Below are 24,064 nucleotides of genomic sequence, written 5' to 3'. Positions count from 1 at the left end.
GAGCAGCACTTAGGTCCACCATGTATCAGATTAGCATGATTAGCATTTTCAATCAGAGGGTCTAACATGATTAATGCAAGCATGAACCATGATGTGTCATTTACAAAAACTACAAATAAACTACATCACAACACAACACAGCTGTCCACTGTGTGTGTGTGTGTGTGTGTGTGTGTGTGTGTGTGTGTGTGTATGTGTGTATGTGTCTGTGTGTCTTTGTGAGGCTATTCATTATTATTTTGGCAAGACTGACCGTTCTAAATACAAAATACCCTCATCCAAAAATCCCCTCTTGGGACGAAGTGTGTGTGTGCGTGTGCGTGTGTGTGTGCGTGTGTGTGTGTGCGACAGAGAGAGACAGAGGGAGAGTACCAGAATAAAGGTTGTAAACACTGTAAAATGCTCACAGAGTCTGTGAATATGAGATAATGCTGACAGAACACCTTCAAATCCACTCTGATTACATAATCTGTTATTTATTATGAAGATGCTATTGTGTAAAATCTGTGTTTACACACATTGTGCTACACAGAGTGAACGTGCTGTTGATGTAGGGCCCTCTGCTTATGTAATAGTGTTAAATTAATTGGGAGTAATCCCATTCTGAAATAATTTTGGTAATCAACACAACCGCAGCTGCTAAATTAATTTTGATGCACACTCAAGGGCCATTTTATCAGTTACACCAGTAAAATGTAATGTAGCCCACGGCAACAGCTCATCGATTTTACCTTTACAAAAGTAATAGGGATCTGTTTTCATTGACAACCTCAGAGACGTCTTAATTTAACTATATATTAATAATTTAACCGTAAATATTAATCTAACTATATCTTTAATATTTTCCTTCTGAGTAGCTGGTGCTCCTTTTAATGTAGCCCTTAACGTGTTGCTGTGTAAATGTTATGCACTGCATCACACAAGATGCCCCATGTGAGGCAGTGCACAACAATATGTTTTAATGTGTACTGACTTGAGTGTGATATGTTATGATTTTTAATGTGCTTTTCTATTTACATATTTGTACGGGTCAGGTTAGCTGTATGGATTTATGGATTTGGATTTATGGAAATTTTGTGCGGACATTCATGGTACCCAGAGGATGAATCCTGCAGACTTTGGTGATCCCTGACTTTTCCTCTGATATCAGGTCAGAAGTCGGAAACTTTTGCAAGGAAATTCTGGTCTCTAACTCTGTCTGGGAAGTATTATTTGGTACAACAATATACATTAACTGAATTCATATTACTCATGCATAAACATGAAACTTGGACATTTAACATCCAGACAATTACATCTGAAAATACCTACATGAACGGAAAATTAGTTTACGCTTTTGTCAAATTAAAAGTAAAATTCTATCGAGTATTAACTCTCTTTCCTTTTCATCCTCAATCTTAATCATTAAAATTGACCAGGAATTTGCAAAGTCCTAATTGGCTGTGACTAATCCTTTGATGCTGTGCTCTGGACATCTTCAACATAAACAACCCGAAATGAAACCTTAAATTAGTTTGACACCTGGAGAGTGGAGAAAGTTCTCTCCTCAGCACAGATAAAAGCAAAAAGCTCAATTACAGGACACCCAGGTGGCACACAGGGAAAAGTTGTGTTCACCTGTGGATGGGGTTCATTCGCCTGCAGCTGTGTCTCTGCCCTATCAAACACACCTGACCATGTTTCCAGGCAGGAAGCCAGTGAGGGATCATGGCTTGTGTCATGAATGACTGGAACATCTCCTTGCCAACAGGGGAGTGAGTGGTGACAAGGACAAGCACAGCACAAGGGGAACATGACCTGACATGAGACCGTCCGAGGGATTACACTGTTCCCTCCAGTCACTTACTGTGCCCGTTAGCTTGAGGCTCCTGGTGTGGTTGCTCTGCTAGTGCTGCTTTTGGGGAGCGGGTCTCCAGCTCTTTCAGCTGCTGCACAAGCAGTGCCAGGTGCTGCAGCAAGTCCCTGTTCTGCAGCAGCAGCTGGTGGACACGGGCCTGAGCCTCCATACGAGCAGCAGTCTCTGCTGCCATCTGATCCTTCAGCAGCTGCACCTGGAAAAGAAACAAAGGGCAAGGTTTTTTTTGATTGTGTGTCAACATTCAATATATGATTCAATTCATATGTAAAACCTAGATAAATTAAAGTGCCTCGTTGAATGGTTATTTTTTTTGTCTTATGCCTGTAGGTTATGACTATTATCGGATGACTATTTAGGTAGATTATCAACTTGCAGGTCGATTTTGTTACAGCAGGACAACAGAATGGATCAGACATGAAATACTGAAGTAAAATAAGCATTCATGTTGCACAGATGATGCCATAAACACAAGGCTTGATCATATTCTTGAGATGCTTTGTTGCAAATGCATTTTTGTCTCAGCACCACTTGTGTTTGATAATGCTGCTCTGACCGTCCCTCCATTGCTATGCTGATGCTGTCCCCTAGTGGTACAGCAGCAGTAAAAGACATACAGAGATAACACTGTTGGTCCCATGAGGTTAATAACACAGATTACTGGGTCTTTACTGTGAATGACAGTCTGACACTTGAATCAGCGGGCTATGAAGTGGTTGCAAAAATGAAGTTCACCTCCAAAGGTCTCTATTCTACAGATGCCCTGAGAGGCAAGTGAGAAAATCGAATCTAAATTGTTGTTATACATGACGTAATAAAAAGGTGAAAAAAAGGTTTCATCAGGTTAATCCAAGTCCTTTTTTTTTTTCAAAACAGAAAGAAAGAAGTTTTGCTCAGATAATTACTTTCATCGAATTGGCCACAAGGGGCTGAAATGCCCTAGACCATGTTCTAAATAGGGTTTTGGTGTTTTGTTTGTTTTTTTAACACAAAATAATTTCTCACAAAAATGTTTCCCCATTTTTTTTTTTTCACAAATGAAAAAAGAAAGACCTGTCAAAACCTTTATCCTACCAGTTTTAAGAGATGAAAAAGCTTAGGAAAAAAAAATCTATCAAAATATCCTGACAAGACTGCAGGAAAAATGTTACCTTTTTTTGTAGTAAGTAAAAGCTTCAAAATAAAATGATTCCAGGTGCATTTTTAGCCCAGGTCTCCACTAGCTGACTGAAATAGATATGAATCTTCATAACAGACTGAATAAGCCAAATAATAATTAATAATTCATGCCATGCTGGATGAGCTAAATCCACAAAGTGAGTCAGGATCTGGCAGGCTGAGACGACTGAAACTTAAGTCAATGGTACATGCATTTTGCTTTTACAAACAACTGGTGACTGGTTTAATTAATGTAACTTCATAAAAAAGCGAAACACTCTGAGAAATAAATGTTTGTATATTTATAGTATGACCAAAACTACTGGAGCCAAAATAATCATTTAGTCAAATATGTAGATATGTAGTAAATATAGTAAGTAAATACCACAAATTTGTTAGTAACTTCCTGAGTTTGAAGTTCTGACATGACAAGATTTGCTTCTTTTCTTTGCCAGTGTTCCCACGCCTTCTTAAAATCAAGTTCAAGGACCCAACACAGCACAGTTTGAGATGTGGATCAAAGTGAATTACTGTTCAAACACTGAGAATTGGTATAATGAGCCTAGCAGGCTTTACAGAAGCTCAGAGACAACAACAACAAAGGCAACAGAGAGGCTTGAATGTTTGAACTCCTTTTCTGTGTTACGGTGATGGCACATGCAGAAAAAAAAACTTTTCTGACATGTAAAATACAAATTCAAACACTTTCAAAAACTCATGTCAATGTATGTATACGTTTTAGGATTTCATGGATTCATGGGAACTCTGGAAACAATACATACATAAAACCTTAAATCTTAGCTCGTATTGTAAATGTGACACAGTAGAGAGTTCAACTGTACTCATAATGTGTTTTCAGTCCAACCTGCACACTGCGCATGATCGCCTGTGTCTGTCTTACCTGTGCGACGGCCACCTGTGTGTGCTGCTGCTGCTGCTGCAGCTGCTGCTGGAGGAGCTGCAAGTAGTGCTGTGATGCCAGGGGAGTGAGAGAGCAAGGGCTGCTGGGAGAAACGCCTTGGGATGTCACAGTGAAGAGGGACCTCCGATCCAAGTCCTGACAAACACACAGAAAAACAACATTATATCCACTGAAGGAAGAGAGTGGTAAAAACAACATAATTTAAGCTTGTACCCACGAGAACAGTCAGTAACACAATGGAATTCAATGTTGGCCCACAGGACCGGTACTGCTGCAGGGTTTTCATCTTTTCTACATAATCAGCGCTATTTTTAGACCTCAGACACCAGATGAATGCAATTAACGAACCAGTAGGATAGAAACCACCCAGTCCTCAACATCAATGAGACCAGGACGGTGACCCACTGATCTGGAGCACCCGAAGCCCCGACTGTAGCTCCTCACTAGAGCTGAAATCATCTCCGAGCTCATTATCACACCACACCACTCTCTTCCCTCTGTCTTCATTTATCTCTCACAGTCTCTATTTCTCAGTGGATTTTTAGATGAATTTCCGGAGAAGTAGAAACAGCTTTTCAGTTCAGCCCCTTCTCTCATATTGGAGGGACTGACCAATCCAGACGCATTTTGGGTGCTTAAGTCATACATTAACACAAAAAAATCACGTTTGTGTAACTGCACTTCTACTGTCTTGTGAAATGACTGGGCACAGCGGTACACAGTATATTGTAACTCCTACATTACCCCGCTAGAGGGCGAAGTAGCACACTGTAAAGTTCGGCACATTCTGCTGTGGATACACTTTTGAAGTAAGTGTGTAAAGAAAGTACAATTTAATTTGGCACTCTACATTTCTACTTCAGATATTTATTAACAATTTCTGCATGTTAAAACACTCTTAATCAGAATGTGATGACAGCTGGTGGCATGTTTGGTCATGTTTGTTCACTGTAATTCAATATTAATGAATCTCAACTTATTTTGCTCAGGTGGTGAATATCTAAGGTTACAGAGGAAAAAATCTGAGAGGTCAAACCATGTTTCAGAGGCTTCAATAACAACATCAGATACTGGTAAATAAATATATGTTTGACCAACGGAATCCTTCGTTTCAGCTCATGTCCAGGTCAAAATGGGAGAAAGACTTATCAATTCAGTCTCACAGCATCCAATACTGTATGACAAATACTATAACGACTACCTCAACAGCCAAGTCAAGGAGAAATATATTACTTTTTTCCCAGCAGATGGCTCACAGTGAAAGTTATTCACCTGATTACATTATATGTGGGTCATCGAAAGGGACTTTTGGGGTCCAGGAGGAACTTATTAGGCATTATTCATGAAACAGAAATTACCAAATCTGATCGTGAAGTATATTCATTATTACATTTTTTTCAGGGGACGGGGACAAAAATGGAATATGGCACTGCAGATCATTTGCATCGGACCCCGTTGCCACAGAAACATTGCGTGAAGATTTTCCATATTGCTGCATCACATTTTTGTTTTGCGCCGGTGGGAATTAAATGTTGCTTTTACAAAAGCCATTAAATTATGCTTTACTGCTCTTTTACAGACAAAACAAACAGAGCAATGAGCAGCTTACAGGCCCCTGAAAACTTCAACATCAAAAGAAAATAGCATAAACAGTTGTCCTCGTTATCAAATGTTTATCATGCAAAATCTCTGATAAACAGCCTAATTAGGACTGTGTGTGTTTGTGTGTGTGTGTGTGTGTGTGTGTGTGTGTGTGTGTGTGTGTGAGTGTGGTTTGATCAGATTGAATTGACAGGAGCCTGAAAACATGAACAAACAGGCCACCAACTGTCATCAGAACTGTCATTGGTACAGGGAACTATGTGACATCACCTTTTTCAAACAGAACCCCGCCCTGCTGGGAGGAGCTGAGATGGAAAACAAACACACAAAGGTGAACTAATTAGAACTGTCCTAACCTTTGCTCTAAAATGTTCTGCTCACAGGACCCAATTGTTAATCCAGTAAAAAGCAGAGCGAGGAAATAGGTTTTAAGGTCCATTAATGGGTTTGAAAATTGGAATGTGGAATAAAAAACAAGTCGATACAACACCTCTGTTATTTTGTCCACTCTTCTTGTGGAGTCTGTATCTTTTGGCCACCCCCCCCCATCCTGAACACTCTTTGTTCCGACCTCCATCTCTCTCTTTTCCCTCCCGCGCTCCTTGCTTATCTCCATGGAGCAGATGCTGGTGAACCCCTCTACGGGATTATGGTGGCGTTTCTCAGAAATCAAAGGGAACAGACTGGGTTTTGGGATTAGGTGTCCCCCTTTTCAGAGCCAGCAGGAATATTCAGGTTTTCCCCACTCTCTTCCTCTTTCCCACCCTCTTTCAGCAGCATGAGAACAGTTGTGTGTACACACACTCTCTCTGGTGACAAATTCAAAGGGAACACATCCTGACACACCAAAGCCTGCATGTTTGCATCTATTCATCCTGTCACAACACATTAAAGATGATTTTCAGTCCTTAACTTCATGAGGAATGAAAGTGTGCCAAATCTCAAACACAGAGATATAAAAATGTAGTCGTTTTAATTCATGCAAGAGTGACCAGGTTATTTCATCCCTATAGTCTCCGCTGCCAACTCAGAGCTGCAGATCAATGATCTGGTCAGGTACTGCAGTAGATGACAGAGCACTATACTCTACTTCCTTAGTTCAATGAGCCATTTGGCAGCACTATGCCTAGATAATAGCATCAAACACCGCTAAAGCAAAAAGCAATGAATCAAGGCGGAGGCTAAGTCCTGCAGCTATGAAGCCAGAAGCAGTCCGGAGAAAGGAAAGCTGTAATCATTCAAATCCGGTGTGAGTCATAAAGAGGTGAATTCACTCCAACTGTGACGGAAACGACCTGTCGTGTGAATGTGGTGTTCATGATGTGAGTCTGTGAATGTGAGGCTGCACCTGACATGACCAAAAATACAGCCCTTAAAAGAGTGCTTACTGAACACAAAGACTGCCGACTGAAGCCTTGGTGTGTGCTGATTTGGTCAAACCGAACTTGTTAAAAAGTAAAGTGAAGTTTACAAAGTACAGCAAAACGTGGGCCGTGAACTTCTGGTACTGTGCAGTGTCTCTGTGGGGGTGAGCTACTTTGTAATATCACATGAATCTCAACTGCTCCTGTTGCCAACTTGGCAATTTTACCTCCACATTTAGCAGTTTTTATGACTCTTTTTTTAAAATGTCCCTAGCAACAAATCTCGCAACATTTCTGGCAGACCTTACCTCCTCTCCGTTTAAAGACGGTCCCTATGATTTCTCAATAAATGTGCACTCCTGCTTGCTCATAAATTCTCTGTAAGAAGCAGCGCGTTCAGACAACTAATCATCAGTCAGACACAAATTACTTCTGAATGCGAGTCACTAATGACCCTTAACAAAACTCTATTGTTTGTCCAGAGGGACTCCGCTGAGGTGATTTTAAATAATTTAGTTGAATATTCAATATGGTTTGTTTAAGAGTTTACACCACTGTCTAGGTCCTTCTGAAATTATAGGCAGATTTAAATATATTACAGATAATAAAACACATGATATGACAGAGGCCAGTCAGTCAATCAATTAGAGTTTAGATGGACTTCATATTTTCCCTTTCTTTTTTCTAGCTACCATTTATTTAAAAATGTGGCTACGACTACGGCGGGAAATACGTCAGAATTTCATGCATTCTTATGTTTAGATCAAGGTGCAAGTGTAAGTTCACTGTATCAACATACAGAAGCTATGGGGCTAAAGTCCATGACAGCAGTACCTGTGCGTATCTCCTAGCAATGCTATCTTTGTGATGTCAGACAACCACAACCGACAAGAAACACAAATCCACAAAAAATATATGTCCCAAAAAATGTTAATCCTCTAAATGCACGAGAGGAGAGGAGGCGAGCAGAGTGAATGTTTGCAGTTTGACTTTTAAACATCTCCATTACTTGACCTTTGAAATACTGCAGGGAACAACTGTAGACAGTTATCATATATCAACCACCAAAGCAATGTACTCGCAATCTTCTGTGTGTGTGTGTCTAAGTGTGAGTGTGTGTATCCTGCAGTTTCTTACTATAATTGTCTGTCCGGGCCTCACCACGTTCAGCTCAGCCAGACTCTGCAGAATTTCACTGACTGCCTTTTCACACAGCGAGTTGCCAGTTGAAGGATCTTCTCCTCCTCGTCTTCCTCCTTGTTTTCCGTCCTCTTCTTCCCCTCCTTGCTCTGCCCCTGTCAGTTTACGGCCTGGGAGAAAACACGCAAAGTTTAAATTCAAAATGTTTCCATTAACTCATTCATTTATTTTATAAATCTGTGGAACTTTTATCATTTTTTTAAAAAATCCTACATTTATCATGTCATGCACAAGAGTCCTGAGAAAGGCATGAAAACATGGCTGCCTTCATTTTGACACCTAAACCCTAAATTATTGCTATTTAAAGCACATAACACTGTATTTTTCCTTGTGTCTGTCACACAACTGTAGCTCAGTGCCACAAAAATATTCATTCACTGTGCAAATTACACTCATTACTGGTAGCACTGGCAATCACCCTCCTGCGTTGTCCAATGATGTGACAGTTGTAATCACAGGGATGTCTGCCCTCCGTCCCATGTGAAACAATGGCAGCGTGAGGCCTCAGAGAACAAACAAATCCAGATTATCTTTGTGTTGTCCTTTCAGTCTGTTCACATGTCTGTGTAACCACACATCTGTGTTGCTGCTGTTTGATCACTGTGATTCATTAATGAGCTAGTGAGGTTTGGTGGTTTGATTGAGTCCATAAAGAGGTGTGTAATAAAACTAAACAGACATGGTTGAGCTTCAGAAGAGAGACGGTCTTGATGTGTAGAACATGGACAGTGAAGGCTCATAAACATCATGTTTTTCTACAATAACATTGCTCAGGCTAGATGTGTGTTTTGGTACCTTTATCATTTTGTAAAAAGGCAAAATGCAACTTTTTATGACATTACCCACAAAGCTTTTGGTGTCTGTGTGCTTTTGTTTCCACAATTGTTAGGCTGGTTGACAATTTAAACATCTTCATCGATTGTGTTATCATTCAGAGGTACCAACTTGATTAGAGTTATGAATCTCTTTATCCAGATCTGCACCAAAATGTGAGACCCATCCTCCCTCTAGGTTTTGTAGAAATCCATTCAGTAGTTTTTGTGTAGTAAAAAAATGCTATGTGTGACCAACTGAAGTGAAAAACAAATCGAGAAAATACCCCTTAAAAGTCTACCAAAAGAAAGTTTGCAAAAAAGTGCAATTTTTGTGTTGTGTTTCTTCTGTTTGGCTGATGAAGAGTTGTTGGCTCTTTAACAGTTGGAAGACTCAGACCAGCAGCAGGTGTTGGCTAAACAGAAACTTAACTGTACAAACAGACTTTGGCTCGCAAAGTTTCCTGAAAATAAAGCCAAATAATCTGTTCACACAGACCTTTCAGGAGTTTGTTCCTAACGTTTAAATACCTTTTTTAAAACGTATGTAGTATATTCTTTTTACTTTATTTTTCACACTTGTGTCACAAAAATTAGCCACAATATAATAACCCAAAATGTTGTCTGCGTGTGTCCGAGTGGCCTCGGCAAAGGCAACACTGTGCATAGCTGATAACAGTAAATCCCGTCAGGTAGGCCTCACCTTGGCTGCTCGGCTCCTCTGTGGACTTGTCACTCTCTCCGTCCGCCTGTCCGTCTGCATCCTGCTCAGCATGCTGCAGACTGAGCTTATGGCACACCTCGAAGGCCTGACCCACTGTCCGCACAATACGCATGGCCTGCGTCTGACAGGGAGAGAGAGCAGGGAGTGGAGAGTTTGTAATGGAAGGTCGGTGTTCAGAAGACGAGTGAGGAGGTGTATTTAACAGTACAGTTCTCTTCGGGATTTTCACTCCATCAACAACCATGGTATTTAATTTCACTGATCACTTCCTCCCGTCTGCTTTAAGACAATGAAATCACCTCCTGTAGTCTTTGAATATACGGAAAATAATCACACTCTCAGTCATCCTTTACATGCAGATGAAAACTTCTCTTTCAGAGAATAATAATAAGACTTCTGCCGAACATTTCCCATTAAGGCCGACTGATAATAACAGACCTCCGAGCCAAGACGGCTGAACAACACAGCAGCTTAGACAGAGGAAAGGTACAGAGATGCTTGTCTGAAAAATGCAGTTGTGGAGCTTGTCCTTGAGTGCATCTATTCTGTATTCAGTGCAGGTTATGGATCTGCAGTGGTTAGCCACAGGATATTAAATAAGCTGCCCACTGAAAATTTAATTTAAGATAAAATTTAAAAAGAAATTTATTGACTAAGCTGACATTATCAGGATATTAATTCCTAAATAAAAAAGAAAAGAAGAAAAACACAGAATACAAAAAAGCTCGCAGTCATAGCTGGATGGACACAGTAAAATGAAACAAGTCACATTCAAGTCTGCAGTACTATATCTCCCACAGTGTACAAAACACTTGCTGGTTAGGGTTAGGGTTAGCTGGAAGATTTACATGAAGGGGCAATGACATCAGCAAACTAAGGAGTGCACAGGTTATTCTAAATACCAGAAAATGAGAAACACGTCTGATTTGTCCCTGTATCGCTGCTGACTGACTGGTCCATTTCCAGTTCTGTTAACTGGAGCTCTCATAGGTGATGATACACAGAGCAGCACTGAAGCTAAATGTGCTATTTAATGATAAAATCCCTATATCTGTGGTCAGATAAGGGTCAAGGGAATAAGTCAACATTTTGGGAAATATGCTTATCAATTTTCTTCCCAAGAAAGAGATGAGAAAAGATTGATGCTGCTCCCAAGTTCCGTCTATTAAATACGAAGCCACAGCAGAGAGATGCTTTGGACGATACAGCTAGCCTGGTTCTGAACAGAGCCTGGTAGCCCTGCCCCTGTTTCCAGTTTTTATGCTAAGCCAAGTTAATAATGCACTTGTTCATAATGTAATGAACAGAAACAAATGGTACTGATCTTCTCTGAAGCTCAGCAAGAAAGTGAATATGTGTATTTTCCAGCATGTCAGCTATTGCTTCAGTTATCACAGTGTCGATCTGTAACCAGCTGTGCATGTCTACTGTCAGGAGGTGCATGTGTCTGTGTGGATTTTGGTTTTACCTTTTTCTTTGACTTGAAGACATTACATCTGAAGGAATTACTGGTGCCATCTCTCGCGATGTAGCTGAAGATCTTTAAGTCTTGGGAGTCGTGAGACACGTAGAAAATCCTAGAAAACATGACACAAATTACGCAAAATTACAAAAACAGCCCAAATGCAAAACAAGTTTTTTTAATCATTTTGTCCACCCTTTTTGTGACTGTGACTGTCCTCAAATTACACCAAAACACAACATAAAAATCAGGGAGAGAAGACCGACCTGGTGCAGATATAAATCAAATGGTAATATACAGTGTAGCACTTAATACATGGCGCTACAACACTGTATACGCATTGTGTATTATACTGTACAAGAACGCTATCCTGTCTGCTTCTGCTCTTGCCAGCAACACTCTGCGGTAAACTGGCAGAGCCAATGGTCTGCCCTGCGTCTCAATCTGGAGCGCCACGGCTATAAAACATCGCAACTGGAAGGACGGCAAAAAGATTATGGCCATGTATTACTGAAAGTCACATGATACAGAGTGGACTACATATCCCCTCCGCATCAAGGCATGGATGCACAGAAACACACACAAGGAGAATTATATTTAACACACAGGCCCCCGATGAGGCGTGACTTAGAATTAGACCCTCACACAGAAATATGCATAATTCACACACACACACACACACACACACACACACACACACACACACACACACACACACACAGGAGTTGGTTAGATGTTGAATGTTAAGACACTTTTAAGTGGCCGCCCACTCCTTTCCATCTCTGAGATTTCCATTTCCATGCAGATGTTGCCTCACAAGCTTTAATTGCTTATTTTGGCCAGCCGGGGGAAAAAAAACGAACAAGAAAAAAGAAATCACATTCAATCACTCCTCAGTCCTCCAAACCAAAAAAAACATGTTCGTGTTCAGCAATGACTGACAGCTTCATCGTCCCGTTAATGACAGGCTGCATCACCATGTAAACATTTAGGGAGGGGGTGGGACGGATGACTGCATTTTCTTTGGGCACATGTTTTCTCAAACATACTGAAACTTTGTTGGCCAGATGGTTTAAATACCAAATTGCTGTGAATATAATCTGAGAGGTCCTCCCTTGAAAAAAATGACATCCCTTCAAAGTATACAAACATATGCTCTGCCAACTACACACTCAAGCTATAGATTATTCATTAAGCTGTCGTATGAATGTAGCTGCATTTGGCACATATATTCAAGCACATTAGTCCTGCATGGTGTAGTACACTGGATGGCCTTTAAAGAGGCGATCCTCAGCTTCATCCTCAGAGATCTAATTTCCACTGAGAGAGACATACAGTATGTGTTATCTGCAGTATGCTCACAGTAATTACTCCTGTTGAAGCTAACAGGAACATGCCGAGCACAGAGAACAGACTGGATCTTATATCAGACAGTTTAATCCCCTAGTTGTAAAAAAAAGCGAGTGGCAAAGATAGCAAGACTCTCCATTTGTTCACATACATTATTGCGCTGGTGTTACCAATTACGGCGGACATCTCACAGGAAAATCTGCTCACACTATCTATAGAGTGCTGTTCAGTTACTGCTAATGCAAACTGAACATTTCCTACTACTGCCACTTCACATTAGCATCATTTAGTTGGTGAAGCACAAGTTGACTTTTACTATGAAGTGATCACAGGAAACAGAAAGTGATGGTTTGTGACCTTAGCATTTGCTGCTATAGTTCAACAAAAATGACAACAAAACAAGACACATTTGTTATGAGCACCTCAGTTAGAAATTTGTCAGGGAGCATACACCACAGCCGACACTGTAGCCTGATGTGCACCTCCCCATAAATGTAACTGCACACTGCAGTGACGTAGGCTGTCACCGACCTGTATATGGGATCTTGCATGATCATCATCTTGCTCTCGTCCCATGTCCATTCTTTTCTCTGTGTAAGAGACAAATGGTTGTGACTACACACTGTTAAAGCATCTTATATCAAAGAAGTTACACCTGCATCAGTACTTAAGTATCAGTATGCTTAAACTAAAAACTAAAACTCTCTTTTGAAAGTGACTGTAAGCTGACATTCATTTCTGGTGATTAACTTTCTAAATCAAGTGGAAAGTGATATCTTTATATGTAGTTATACATATTTTTCCTTTGACGGTTTGTCTGTAGCGTCCTACCTTCTGTTTCTTCCTCAGCATCACCTTGACTCCGTCCACAGACACCACAATGCTGACCTTCTTCTTCTTGATGTTCTTGGCCTTGAATTCATACTAAGGAAAACAGAAAATAAACAGCAGATGAGAACAGCAGTATTACATATGAATAGCACATCATCCTTCCTGTATTAAACAATAACATCTGTAAAACTTTCAGATGACTTGGTAGCAGCTGATTACACACAACTGAACAGAAACGGCTGATAAATCAGTCATAATCTAACGAGAGCTTGAAAACCATTTATTTCATCAGAGCATTGATTTGACAAAACAGCAGGGCTGCAACTGATGATCATTTTCACCATCGATTAATCTGCTAAACACTCATCATCACACAAGACAAATAGAAGCAAGACATCTAAACACTGGAGAGACATTTTGCCTTTAGAAAATTAACATTAAACATCATCCTGCTGCACATTTGGCTTGCTTACAGAATTAAGGGCATAAGCAGGAACAATCTGTCAGCATTAAAAAATGATCTGCAGGGCACTTTAATCCATCAGCATCTTTAATAGCTTGGCAGCTCACAATAGGAGCACTGATAAAGTCTGATGAATATTTGTAGCCGAGCCAACTATGAAGACCTCCTCCGTAGTTCTTCGGATGCCAGCGAAATGAGAGAGGACACAAAACTCGATGAACAACAAAGTTTACCTTGAATATAATGAGAAAGCAACTTCCCATAGGTCAAAATATCAAGTTCAGATGTATTCTGACCAATTATATACAGCCACCACCATTGAAAGTTGCCCGTTTTATCTCATTAGTCCTCCTGGCTGAAGTATGTTAAAAATGCACAGCTGAAGCATGTTTCAACCACGCAAGCTAAATTAAACAACAAGATTCAAGATAAAAGACCCAGGATGTAGGCTTGACTCCGCTCCGTTTGCTGAGTGGTACACAACAGCTGTGTCTCCACCGAGCGACTAACATGTTTCCATCTCGTCAGCTGGCCGGGCTCTCTGCTCAGGAACTTAGCAAGTCTGGCCTGTCGACTCACATCAGTGTCACTTTTAAAAATGATGCAGAGTTCAACCCTTGTTAGCTACCAGCTATCAGGGCTAGAGTAAGACTGCGGGGGCCAGAGCCATTTATCGTGTTGCAAAAATGCAGTGGTTTGACTCCTGAGCTATGAAACTGGCTCCAAACTGTGGCCTGTACAAGGTCAAACGAGAAGTGACGTGAAAAACAGCTTTCTGGCTTATCTGTTTAACAGATAACAGATTCAAAATAATAGTTAGCCAAACAGCAGCTAAACAATGAGCTGAAACCCACTATAAACACTCTGTGAAACTAAGCGGATGATCATCATAACGATGTTTTCATTGCACTGACTTTTTTTTAAACACTGTTTGTATTACAATCCACATCTTATTTCATTTTCATTTGTTTTCAAGCTCTATTTTGCATTAAATATAATCTGAAAACCTCATCAGGTCAGCAGCCGAAGTCCAGAATAACTTTTGCCATATTCAAAAAAAAGTTTGGACAATTTTTTTCTTGGCTTTCCCCCGAAAATGATAAATATCCAGTCTGCAAGAATGACTAGGTGAAGGTGAGAGAAAATACGTTTTTTAACCGCAAATGTTAAAGTGAATGCCACTATGGAGACAAGGCGAGTATCAAAGTACAAAGACATACAGTTAGAGGGGGTGAGCAGATAGGAGGAGACAGAAGGAGAGGAGGTGAGGAGACAGCTGTTGTTATGTAAGGACCTCCTGCAAACTGTGACCTTTTCATGCGGCTGCACAATGCTGCCATGGAACAATTAGCTGAGCATTGTGAACAAGTCAAGGCCTACCACACGTGATTATGAGATATTTAGGCTTTTAATTGTGTGAACATAGGATGTGTCCTAACTGTCTGTGAATGTGCAGCACAGACTGCCAGCCACGACTTAAATGATGCAATTGTTGTCACATCGGTTTCCATACCTTCTCCGCAGCTAATTTACTGCTTGTGTCTATTTGAAATGCCCTGCTCTCCCTGCCCTGGATCCATGGTGATTAAAGTTTCAGTCTCTAATTATACAGAACTGAGTCCTGAGAGAGCTGATTAAATGGAGAATAGGTTTAGAGAGGGAGAGGAGGAAACACACCACAGAGACGGAGCGAGACGCGAGCCAGGGTTTAGAGAGCAAGAATGAAGAACTGCTCTTGCAGCAAAGGGGAAAAGTGGTACGGTGGTGAGATGAAAGCAATGTCTTCAAGTGTGAAACCAAAAACCAGGCGATGAACGTCATTTATCTCCACTGCAGTGTGCTTAAGAACAGAGTGCAGAATCCACTGATATTCAGGGTACAGTATTTGCTCTGAGGCAAAATGATGAGATGAGGCAATTTAAAGAAAGGTGACTGAGCAGAATGATGATTTTCAAACTGCCAAATACGGAAACCCGACACGGAGAAGAGGCAGCAAAAGGTTATCAGACGAGATTAAAAATATGACTGAATGATTTAACTCACAATATTTCCATTTGAATATTTACAATAGGTCAGTTTATTTTCTTTACCCTTCAATCAACTGGTACATACAGAGAAGAGGGGAGCTTCAATGCCTTTACCTCCAATAAGCTGGTGAATAAATCAAAAATGTCTTTCTGTCACATCCATCCCTCTCCAATAGCTATGAGATAAATGCCCCAGAGATGGTGAGCTTTTGGTTCGTAGATATCATGTCTGTGACTTTCTATACATTGATAAAAACTGACAAACTGGCTGTTGTCAGTGTATCTGAAGTATTTAACAAAACACATCTTTGTTCATTGTTGTCTCATTACAGAGGAAAATTTGAGTGTATTATTGTGACAGTGTGTAATCAATGAAGCCTACGTGATCACCCATTATTTACTGTGGGATAATATGGGCTTTACTCAGTGTTCTAATTTGCTCTGTTGACTTCATATAATTAGTGCTCCAAAACTGGAAAAGTCCATCCAGAAAAAAAATAAATATTATTTTATTATATAAATCAAAGTTGTTTATCCCAAATAGTCCAGGAAGTCTCATTGGGGTTATCTTGACTGTGTGTTAAAATGTGGTTACGTTTGCTGTCATATTCGTCCAAAAAAATACATATCTCTTGGATTTGATGACAACAGCTGCAGCTATTAATAGTCGATCAACAATTTTCTTAAGCGAAATTGCTAAATATTCTATAGTTGCACCTTCTACGCTGTGAGGATTGTCTTGTTTTTAACGGTTTCATAATTTTCTTAATGATGATTTTTGTTGTAAACCGTAAAAAAACCTTTGGAAATGTGGTCACATTTTATTTTCATTCACATTTTCTGGCATTTTATACCAACTAAAGAAGTAATTGACTGAGATAAAGGTTTTTAAAAGGCTTAAGCAATAATAAAAATATTTAGTCAGTTATTAGCATCCGTGGCTTGTATAGGCTAATCAATAATGTAAGCTGAAGGCTAAATTAATCTTATTTAGCCAACAAACATTTATCACAAAACTGCACAAACAACTGCATGTGTTACTCATTCAAATAAGCTACTATACTGCATATTGCTTAAGAACCGTCAAATCAACTCTAGTAGCGATAGCTATAAAAAAAATTTAATGGCAAGCTGGCGCTAACAAAGTGAGCTGGCTATGAGCCCAAAAGCTCACAACCTGACCCCAAGTGTTGAGGCTCCGAATCCAAAAACTTGCTGGCAACACCAATGACATTGTGTATAAAGAAAACAACACAAGTACTTTCCATAAATAAATGAGCTACACACTACGAAGTCCACAACACACAACCTTACTTAATACCTTTGCTAACACATCAGTGCCATAAAACACACAGCTCCTATATAATTCAGTTTGTGCCAGGATTCTGGTGAAGCAAAATGGGATTTTGCAACTTCATGCAAAGTATGAAATTTTAATATTTTCTTTGCTTAAGTGCCAAGTGTTGTGAAATATTCAGGCTTTTAATGCACTTGCATTGTTATGGTTTTCATGTAACCGACAGCAGAACAAAACAATTAAAAGCTTGTGACACACGTTCGCTGAAGCCTCAACATGTCCAGTTAGAAAACTTTCACCACAGCATGGAAATATTGGCTGAAAAGAGCCTAGTTTACTCTGCTGTTACAGATTCTGACTTATTATGCTGGATAAATTTAAGGAGGGCACAGTTGAAAGAATAACAAATGAGTTCTCGTGTATGACTCATATGTGGATTGAGCAGGCGTGCGGAGGATATGGGCTTTAAGTTCTAAGACGTGCTCTTCAAAGATTTGTCTTAGCACCTTAAAACTGTGCCCCTGACTCTGACTGTGGGTGTCGCAGGGCTACAGCAGCGTTCAAGCTTAAAGCAAACCCTAGTGAGAGCAGTTATACCAAATCTCTCCCCGTCTGGATGTGTGCATTTAAGCCTTCCGACTCATCAGTCTTCCCAGACAGCGGAACAAATTTCAGCCTGCGTTCTTCTCTGCAATCTATTATGAAAGTGTCAGACAGAATAGTGATGGCTGTTGCTGTGTGCAACAAAATGAAGGAAGGGAGAGCCGGCTCTCGGGAGAATTTTTGAACCCAGCTTAATATATTTTGCCGCTTTAAAACAGGCGTGCAACATATTACAACATCAGACCAGAGGAGACAAGAGGCCATTCACTTTTTATTAGTAATATCAGAGGAAGACAAGATAATAGAATCTGATGTGACAGTTCCTTTTAGTGGCATGAATAACTAACAAAGCCCGACCATAATGACTATTTAATATCTGAAAGTCATCAAGAGATGAGAAAAACATCTCCCAAATCAGCTTTAAGCTTCTTTGAGACCTCAACTGATGATTATCAGAGTCATTGTGATGGCTGTAGAATAATAGTTGGCTTAATTCTGTTTCATCTCAACAACTAGTGGATAGATTACCATTCAATTCATGCATGGTCCCCAGAAGATGAATCCTGCTATATTTAATGAGCCTCTGACTTTTCCTGTGGCATTACCATGAGGTTTAACATTTGTGGTTTCGAGTTCAATGTCTCAACAACTATGAAATGAATTTTAATATAACTGTGTTCATACATTCATGTTCCCCTCAGGATCAATTGTAATAATTTCCCTTAACCTTTCAAAGCACCATCATCGGGTCAAATCTGTAATTTGTTAAAAACTTCATTACCAAATAGCCAAACTGACATATCGCCATTGACTGCAGTCTCTTTCAGCCATTCATTGTTAGCAACCATGTTTTTAAAGACACGTTAAGTCTTTATTATTCATATGTGCAGGATTTACTGATGTAGTTTACGTCATAAAACAAAACATCTTTTTCAGAAAACACATGCAAAAAACCCACTGACTTCAAGATGTTTAACTCTGATGGATAACGAGGCCTGAGTCTCAGAACACACTGTAGAGGATGACCCTGTGGTTATTGAGGGAGTCCCAAGTGTTATAACGCTGTCGTCCTCCTTCCTGTTGAGACTGCAGTACTGAGAACAGAGCTCTGAGTCACTATATGGAAGCAGCCATATTACAGATACTGTAAATAAACCTTCTGGGCTCTGACAGGTATCTGTTAACAAGCTCTTAATGAAAGTCCTTCAGTTTATGTAATTTCCTTCATCCTTGAAAGTCTGGCTTCAAAGAATCCTAAAGGGAAAGGTTAGATAAGGTCATTTTTTCCTCCTGCTCTTCATGGATATTTTTAGAGTGAATTAATGTGCAGGATTAGGTTTTGCAAACCAAATCATGGAATAAGAAATCATGGGCAACCCCCCACTCCCGTTGGCTGATCCTGAAAAGCAGAGGAATGTGGGGTGCATTGTGGGTCATTGATGCTCCCCTGTAGTACCATTGATTCCATACAGGAGTACACAATAGGCCCTATAGATCGCAACCTAGCAACCCCTTCATTACAATTCTCAGGATTTGGGGAGTTCCAAGGAATTTCACTTCTTTTTTCCCTCGATTGGGTACACAAAGAGACGACTGTTGGGAGCAGAACCGAGCTGAGAAACACAACAGCTGTCCGGCCAGCCCGGCATTTAATGTGAAAAGACACTTCTCGGAAATCAAAGTAGCAGGAAACAATTTGAATTAAAACTAGCACATTTCTTTTCTGTTATACTCCAACTGTGAGTGCTAATTTTTCACTTGTTTTGGCAACCAGGCAGCTGCTTCTCACAATGTCCCATTAATTTAACAAAGAGTCTGAGCTTTAATCATGGCTGCTCAACCAGCCTCTCACCCTGCGAGTGGTGTTTTCAGACAGGTCTCTTAGACTTGCAGCCAAGCAGGGAGGACGGAGTGACTCCCATGACGCTGGAGAGGTCCAAACCTCCGGAGTGAACTGGCACGTCTCGTCATTAGTCAGCAGCAGTGTGATAAGGGAGCAATTACCTCAAGAGTCGCCACGGACGACGACCTTGGCCTAGATCTGCAACGGACTGGAGACTGTTTTTGTGTACACTGGCAGTGTTATGTGTAAAAAAAAAAAAAAGAAGGAAAGAAAGAATAAGATACGAGAGCCGGATAGGAAGACACATTTTTTGAATGTGTCTTTCTTGAATTTAGACGCTTGCTGGTGCTTGTCTCTGCCCACACGAGCAGTTTCCGCCTGAGTGCAGATATTATCGATTGGACTCCAGGGCTCAAGTCTGCTGGCTGCCTCCAGTGAGCAGCAGCAGCATTCTGGTCCTCAGGAGACAGGGTGCTAAGAGGAATCAGCCTGCTCACAGGGCTGCTTAACGAAGGCTTCTGCATGACAGCAGGGTTACACGCAAGACTGCAATTTACTGCAAGGGTATAGAACAACCAAGGCTTTTATGTGAAATTAATTTTTTCGAGCACGGTACCTAGTTTTGATTGAAGAGCTTTGATTCTGTTGTCATATTTTGCGATTTTTTCTAGCTTGTTTATTCTTGATTTCAGTGATAAACTCCTGGAAGATAAATAAGTAACCACAGCTGGCACTGACACTGCACCAGCTCCATCTGGGAGCTACAGCTGTGACTCTTTATATAAATGACTTTCATTACTTTGCACCGCAAGTGTGTTTATAGTGGCTGACAGACAATATTGATCGATCCTGGCTTGGTGTTAATACGTCTGGACAGAAGGCACTGAAGGAATCAGAGCCCACAATCTCTGGGCAACCATTACACCAGACCATGTGGTACACTTAATTGATCATCGTTAGGTCCTTCAGACTCGAATTAAAGCAGCAAGGTCAGACAGAGAAGCTGCCACGGATGAGAACTCGTAGGATGAGTCAACCCGTTCCTTTGGAGAAGAATCAACTTCACTTGAAGCGGGCTTGTCAGAGGGAAACAGCTAAGGCCCCAGAGCGGGCCCGGGCAGGCACTCCTTGAGTGTTGGCGCCCTTGCAGTGCGAATGGACCCACGCCTGAGTGACTCACTGACAGGCTCAGTGAAAGGACAGCCAGTCCCAGAGCGCTGACGGCGGCTACTCAGGGTTAGTCACATGGGACATAGAGGAAATACAAAGGAACAACCTGAGCATGCCAAACACTCGCTCTCAAAGATGTACAGGAAGAAGGTGCTCAAGGATACACTCAAAGTATCAACATCCACATGTGCATTCAGAAAGAAACCATATTAATTTTATATATATACATACATATATATACATATATATATATATACATATATATATATATATACATATATATATATATACATATATACATATATATATACATATATATATACATATATACATATATATATACACATATATACATATACATATAAATATATATATATATATATATATATATATATATATATATTATATATATATATATATATATATATATATATATATATATATAATATAATATATATAAATATATATAATATATATAATATATATATATATATATATATATATATATATATATATATATATAAATATATATATAATATATATATATATATATATATATATATATATATATATATATATATATATATATATATATATATATATATATATATATATATATATATATATATATATATATATATTCATTCTATCCCAGAATGTTAATAACATTATTTCACAACTTCAGTGATGTAACAGTGACTTATAATTTCATCTGTGGCGTTGATATGTTTCATACGCAGAAGTACACCTGCAGCCTGAATTGAGTCTGACACAGAAAATATCATTGTTATCCTCTTCCAAATTATTCCACTTACAGACAGTGACGGTGTCTCCTTTACAAGTACATCTGAGTCACAAGAAGATCCAGTGAAATTAACAAGAATGAGCCACAAAATGTGAGTAGTTTTGCCAGGGAACAAGATCTGAAATCCTCGTAGAAAATATCACAGTTTCATTGAAAACATAAGACATCATTACTATGATTTTTATCATCATTAGTTAAAACAATCCAAAAATGCAAGAATATGCTATTTTTGTTGAACAAATGCTTTGGTCTTAAGTCAGTCAAGTAGGTCCCAAGTTATTTGGTCCAAGTTTCAAGTCCCAAGTCATTTTCTCTGGCGTAAGTCAAGTCAAGTATCAGGTTGAATCAAGTCGATAAGTCAAATCCCTTCACCTCCCAAGAATTCTGCAGTCTTACCTGCAGTTTTCAATCTTCATAAAGGGAAAACACAAGATAATAGTTCCTATCTCAATAATTTTACTGGCTGATGTATGTAACTGGTTCAGTGACTGAAAGTGTTTGTATTATAACTGATAATCACTGAAAATATTCTAAAATCCTTAAAACCTTAAATGAACAAAGACAAGTAATTCAAGTCCTCATGTCTCAAGTCAAGTCTTCAACATTCAAGTCCAAACTGACTCAAGTCATTTATTTTCTGTAAAGTCAAGTTACAAGTCATCAAAACAGTGAGTCCAAGTCCACGTCACAATGACTTAAGGGTCATTTTGGTCCACTGCAGTGATGCATGCCTCTGTTTTCTAAAGCTTGTAAATAGCTGCATATCATTTATAAAGTGCTTCACTGGCTCAACAAGCAGACGCTGTCTGGGAATCACTCAATATTCATCCAGCCAAGAGTATAAAGTATAAAACAAAGTATTTGTGGCGCCGGTTTGTGTGTCTCGTACATTTTTTTTCACAGATCAATCAAAACAAACTGTTGCAGAAAAATGCAAACATGCTGGCGAGTAAATGATAAAAAGTGCTCTGCAGCAAGAGGTTAACACAGGGACCGTGGTGATTAAGAGATGCTGAGCGTGCCTCTGTCCAATGCAGTCGTCTGGCAAAGCAGCAGTCAGAGTAATAGGATTACAGAGACGAACGCTGTCAGACCACAAACCTGAAAATCCCAGCACCCAGTGCGGGGGGGGCTACGCATCACAGCTCTACATGCAAATACTGTAAAAACACAGTTTATGTCACTGTATAGTCAACATGTCTACAACAGAGTCTACACTTTTATTTGAGACATGTTTGACATCCAGCTAATAAATAAAGTCTTACATTAGTCTAAAGATTATTATATATTTCAAATGTATTAAATCAGGACAAATAGCCTTTCTGTGCATAAAACACATGGAGATTAATAATAACCTAGACTAACTTAGACATATTAGCATGCATATCTGTTGCCAACCTGTAGGTCTTCATGTCTAGCATCACAAACACAAATGTGAATGGACGGGACACTGGGGAGCCTACAGCTGGTGTGAGGGATGAATATAAACTGGGGAAAACAAGAAAGTAGGTGATTACCATTTACTAAAACAATGTAAGGTTTGAGGCCAAATACGGCTGCCTGATTAACCACATGTTAACCCTGTTTCAGAGGGTTAAACGTGGGGTGCCATCTGTGCCTCACATGCAAACATGCCCCATTGGAGGAGAGGCTTTAAGAGTGTGTGAGAGCTTTCATAAGGCTCAGTCATGAGTAGCCCAAATCCTTGTCTGAGAGGACTGAGACAGGTCCTCATGCGGGCGACAACAGAAGGTGCTGCAAAGTGTGTCACTACACTGCACTCGTTGATGACAGCCACCTCCTCTCTACTCAGTGCTGCCTGCAGTTTTTCCCACACGCTAACTTCTTCCTTCCAGTTGTCAAGGTAAACATCTATTCACACCCAGGAGAAGTGCTAAAATCATCACAAACCCCCCAAAATAACTGAAAAAAAGTAAAGTTAGCTTTTTTACCTTTGTTGGCCCTGTATCACTGAGGCTCTTTGATTCACAGTGAGCAATGCACCACAGCAGATTTGAGGTAATCATATAGATCAAAAGCACCGGATGATTTTTGTGCAGAATCAAAGGACTTAGTGGAGATGAGCAGTAGTTCATATGGAGTCTGATAACCAAGATGATCAGTGTCCTATTTTCGTGGTAATGCCCAAAACCAAGATGTAAGGGTCTACATTCATAACCAGTCTGCAGCTCTTTACTTGATAATATAAACATGCTAACATGCCCATAACGACAATGTGAACAGGTTAGCGTGTTAGCATGTTTGTCTTAGGGGGAAGAACTGCATATGTGAAAAACGTAGTATAGAGGAAACTGCATTAAATAGAATAGAATAGAATAGAATAGAATAGAGTAGAATAGATGTTTATTGTTATGTGTCAAAAAACAACGAAACACAGAATAATACATTTCTTCCTGTGATATCACCCGGTGGCTAAGTTGCATTGTGGGTAACGTAGGAGCCAGATTCTAAAAAGGAAGAAGAATTTGTAGAATTAAAAAAAATGGGATATCTCCAAGTATTTTGATCAGTCATCTTCAAACTGTCCACAGTGAGTCCACCATTGTTATAAGAGC

General features: G+C 39.8%; 1 protein-coding gene across 3 annotated transcripts in view; it reads right to left on the bottom strand.

Moving 5' to 3' along the window:
• si:dkey-34e4.1 (carboxyl-terminal PDZ ligand of neuronal nitric oxide synthase protein) overlaps positions 1 to 24,064 on the bottom strand; it is a 50,417-nt gene that overhangs the window by 12,859 nt on the left and 13,494 nt on the right. For 2 of the 3 annotated variants that reach the window (XM_037117718.1, XM_037117716.1), the window contains exons 3-9: positions 13,281 to 13,373; positions 12,981 to 13,039; positions 11,106 to 11,214; positions 9,617 to 9,758; positions 8,039 to 8,211; positions 3,915 to 4,070; positions 1,847 to 2,051 (exon numbers count right to left, since the gene is read on the bottom strand). In XM_037117718.1, the coding sequence (XP_036973613.1) occupies positions 1,847 to 2,051; positions 3,915 to 4,070; positions 8,039 to 8,211; positions 9,617 to 9,758; positions 11,106 to 11,214; positions 12,981 to 13,039; positions 13,281 to 13,373 (937 nt within the window). The remainder of the gene's footprint in view (positions 1 to 1,846; positions 2,052 to 3,914; positions 4,071 to 8,038; positions 8,212 to 9,616; positions 9,759 to 11,105; positions 11,215 to 12,980; positions 13,040 to 13,280; positions 13,374 to 24,064) is intronic. The other variant, XM_037117717.1, reaches the window with a different exon arrangement.

This window comes from Acanthopagrus latus, chromosome 12, assembly GCF_904848185.1.
Source record: "Acanthopagrus latus isolate v.2019 chromosome 12, fAcaLat1.1, whole genome shotgun sequence".
Taxonomy (NCBI): Eukaryota; Metazoa; Chordata; class Actinopteri; order Spariformes; family Sparidae; genus Acanthopagrus; species Acanthopagrus latus.
Note: the sequence above shows the minus strand (reverse complement) of the source record. Positions and strands in the feature narration are given on the sequence as shown.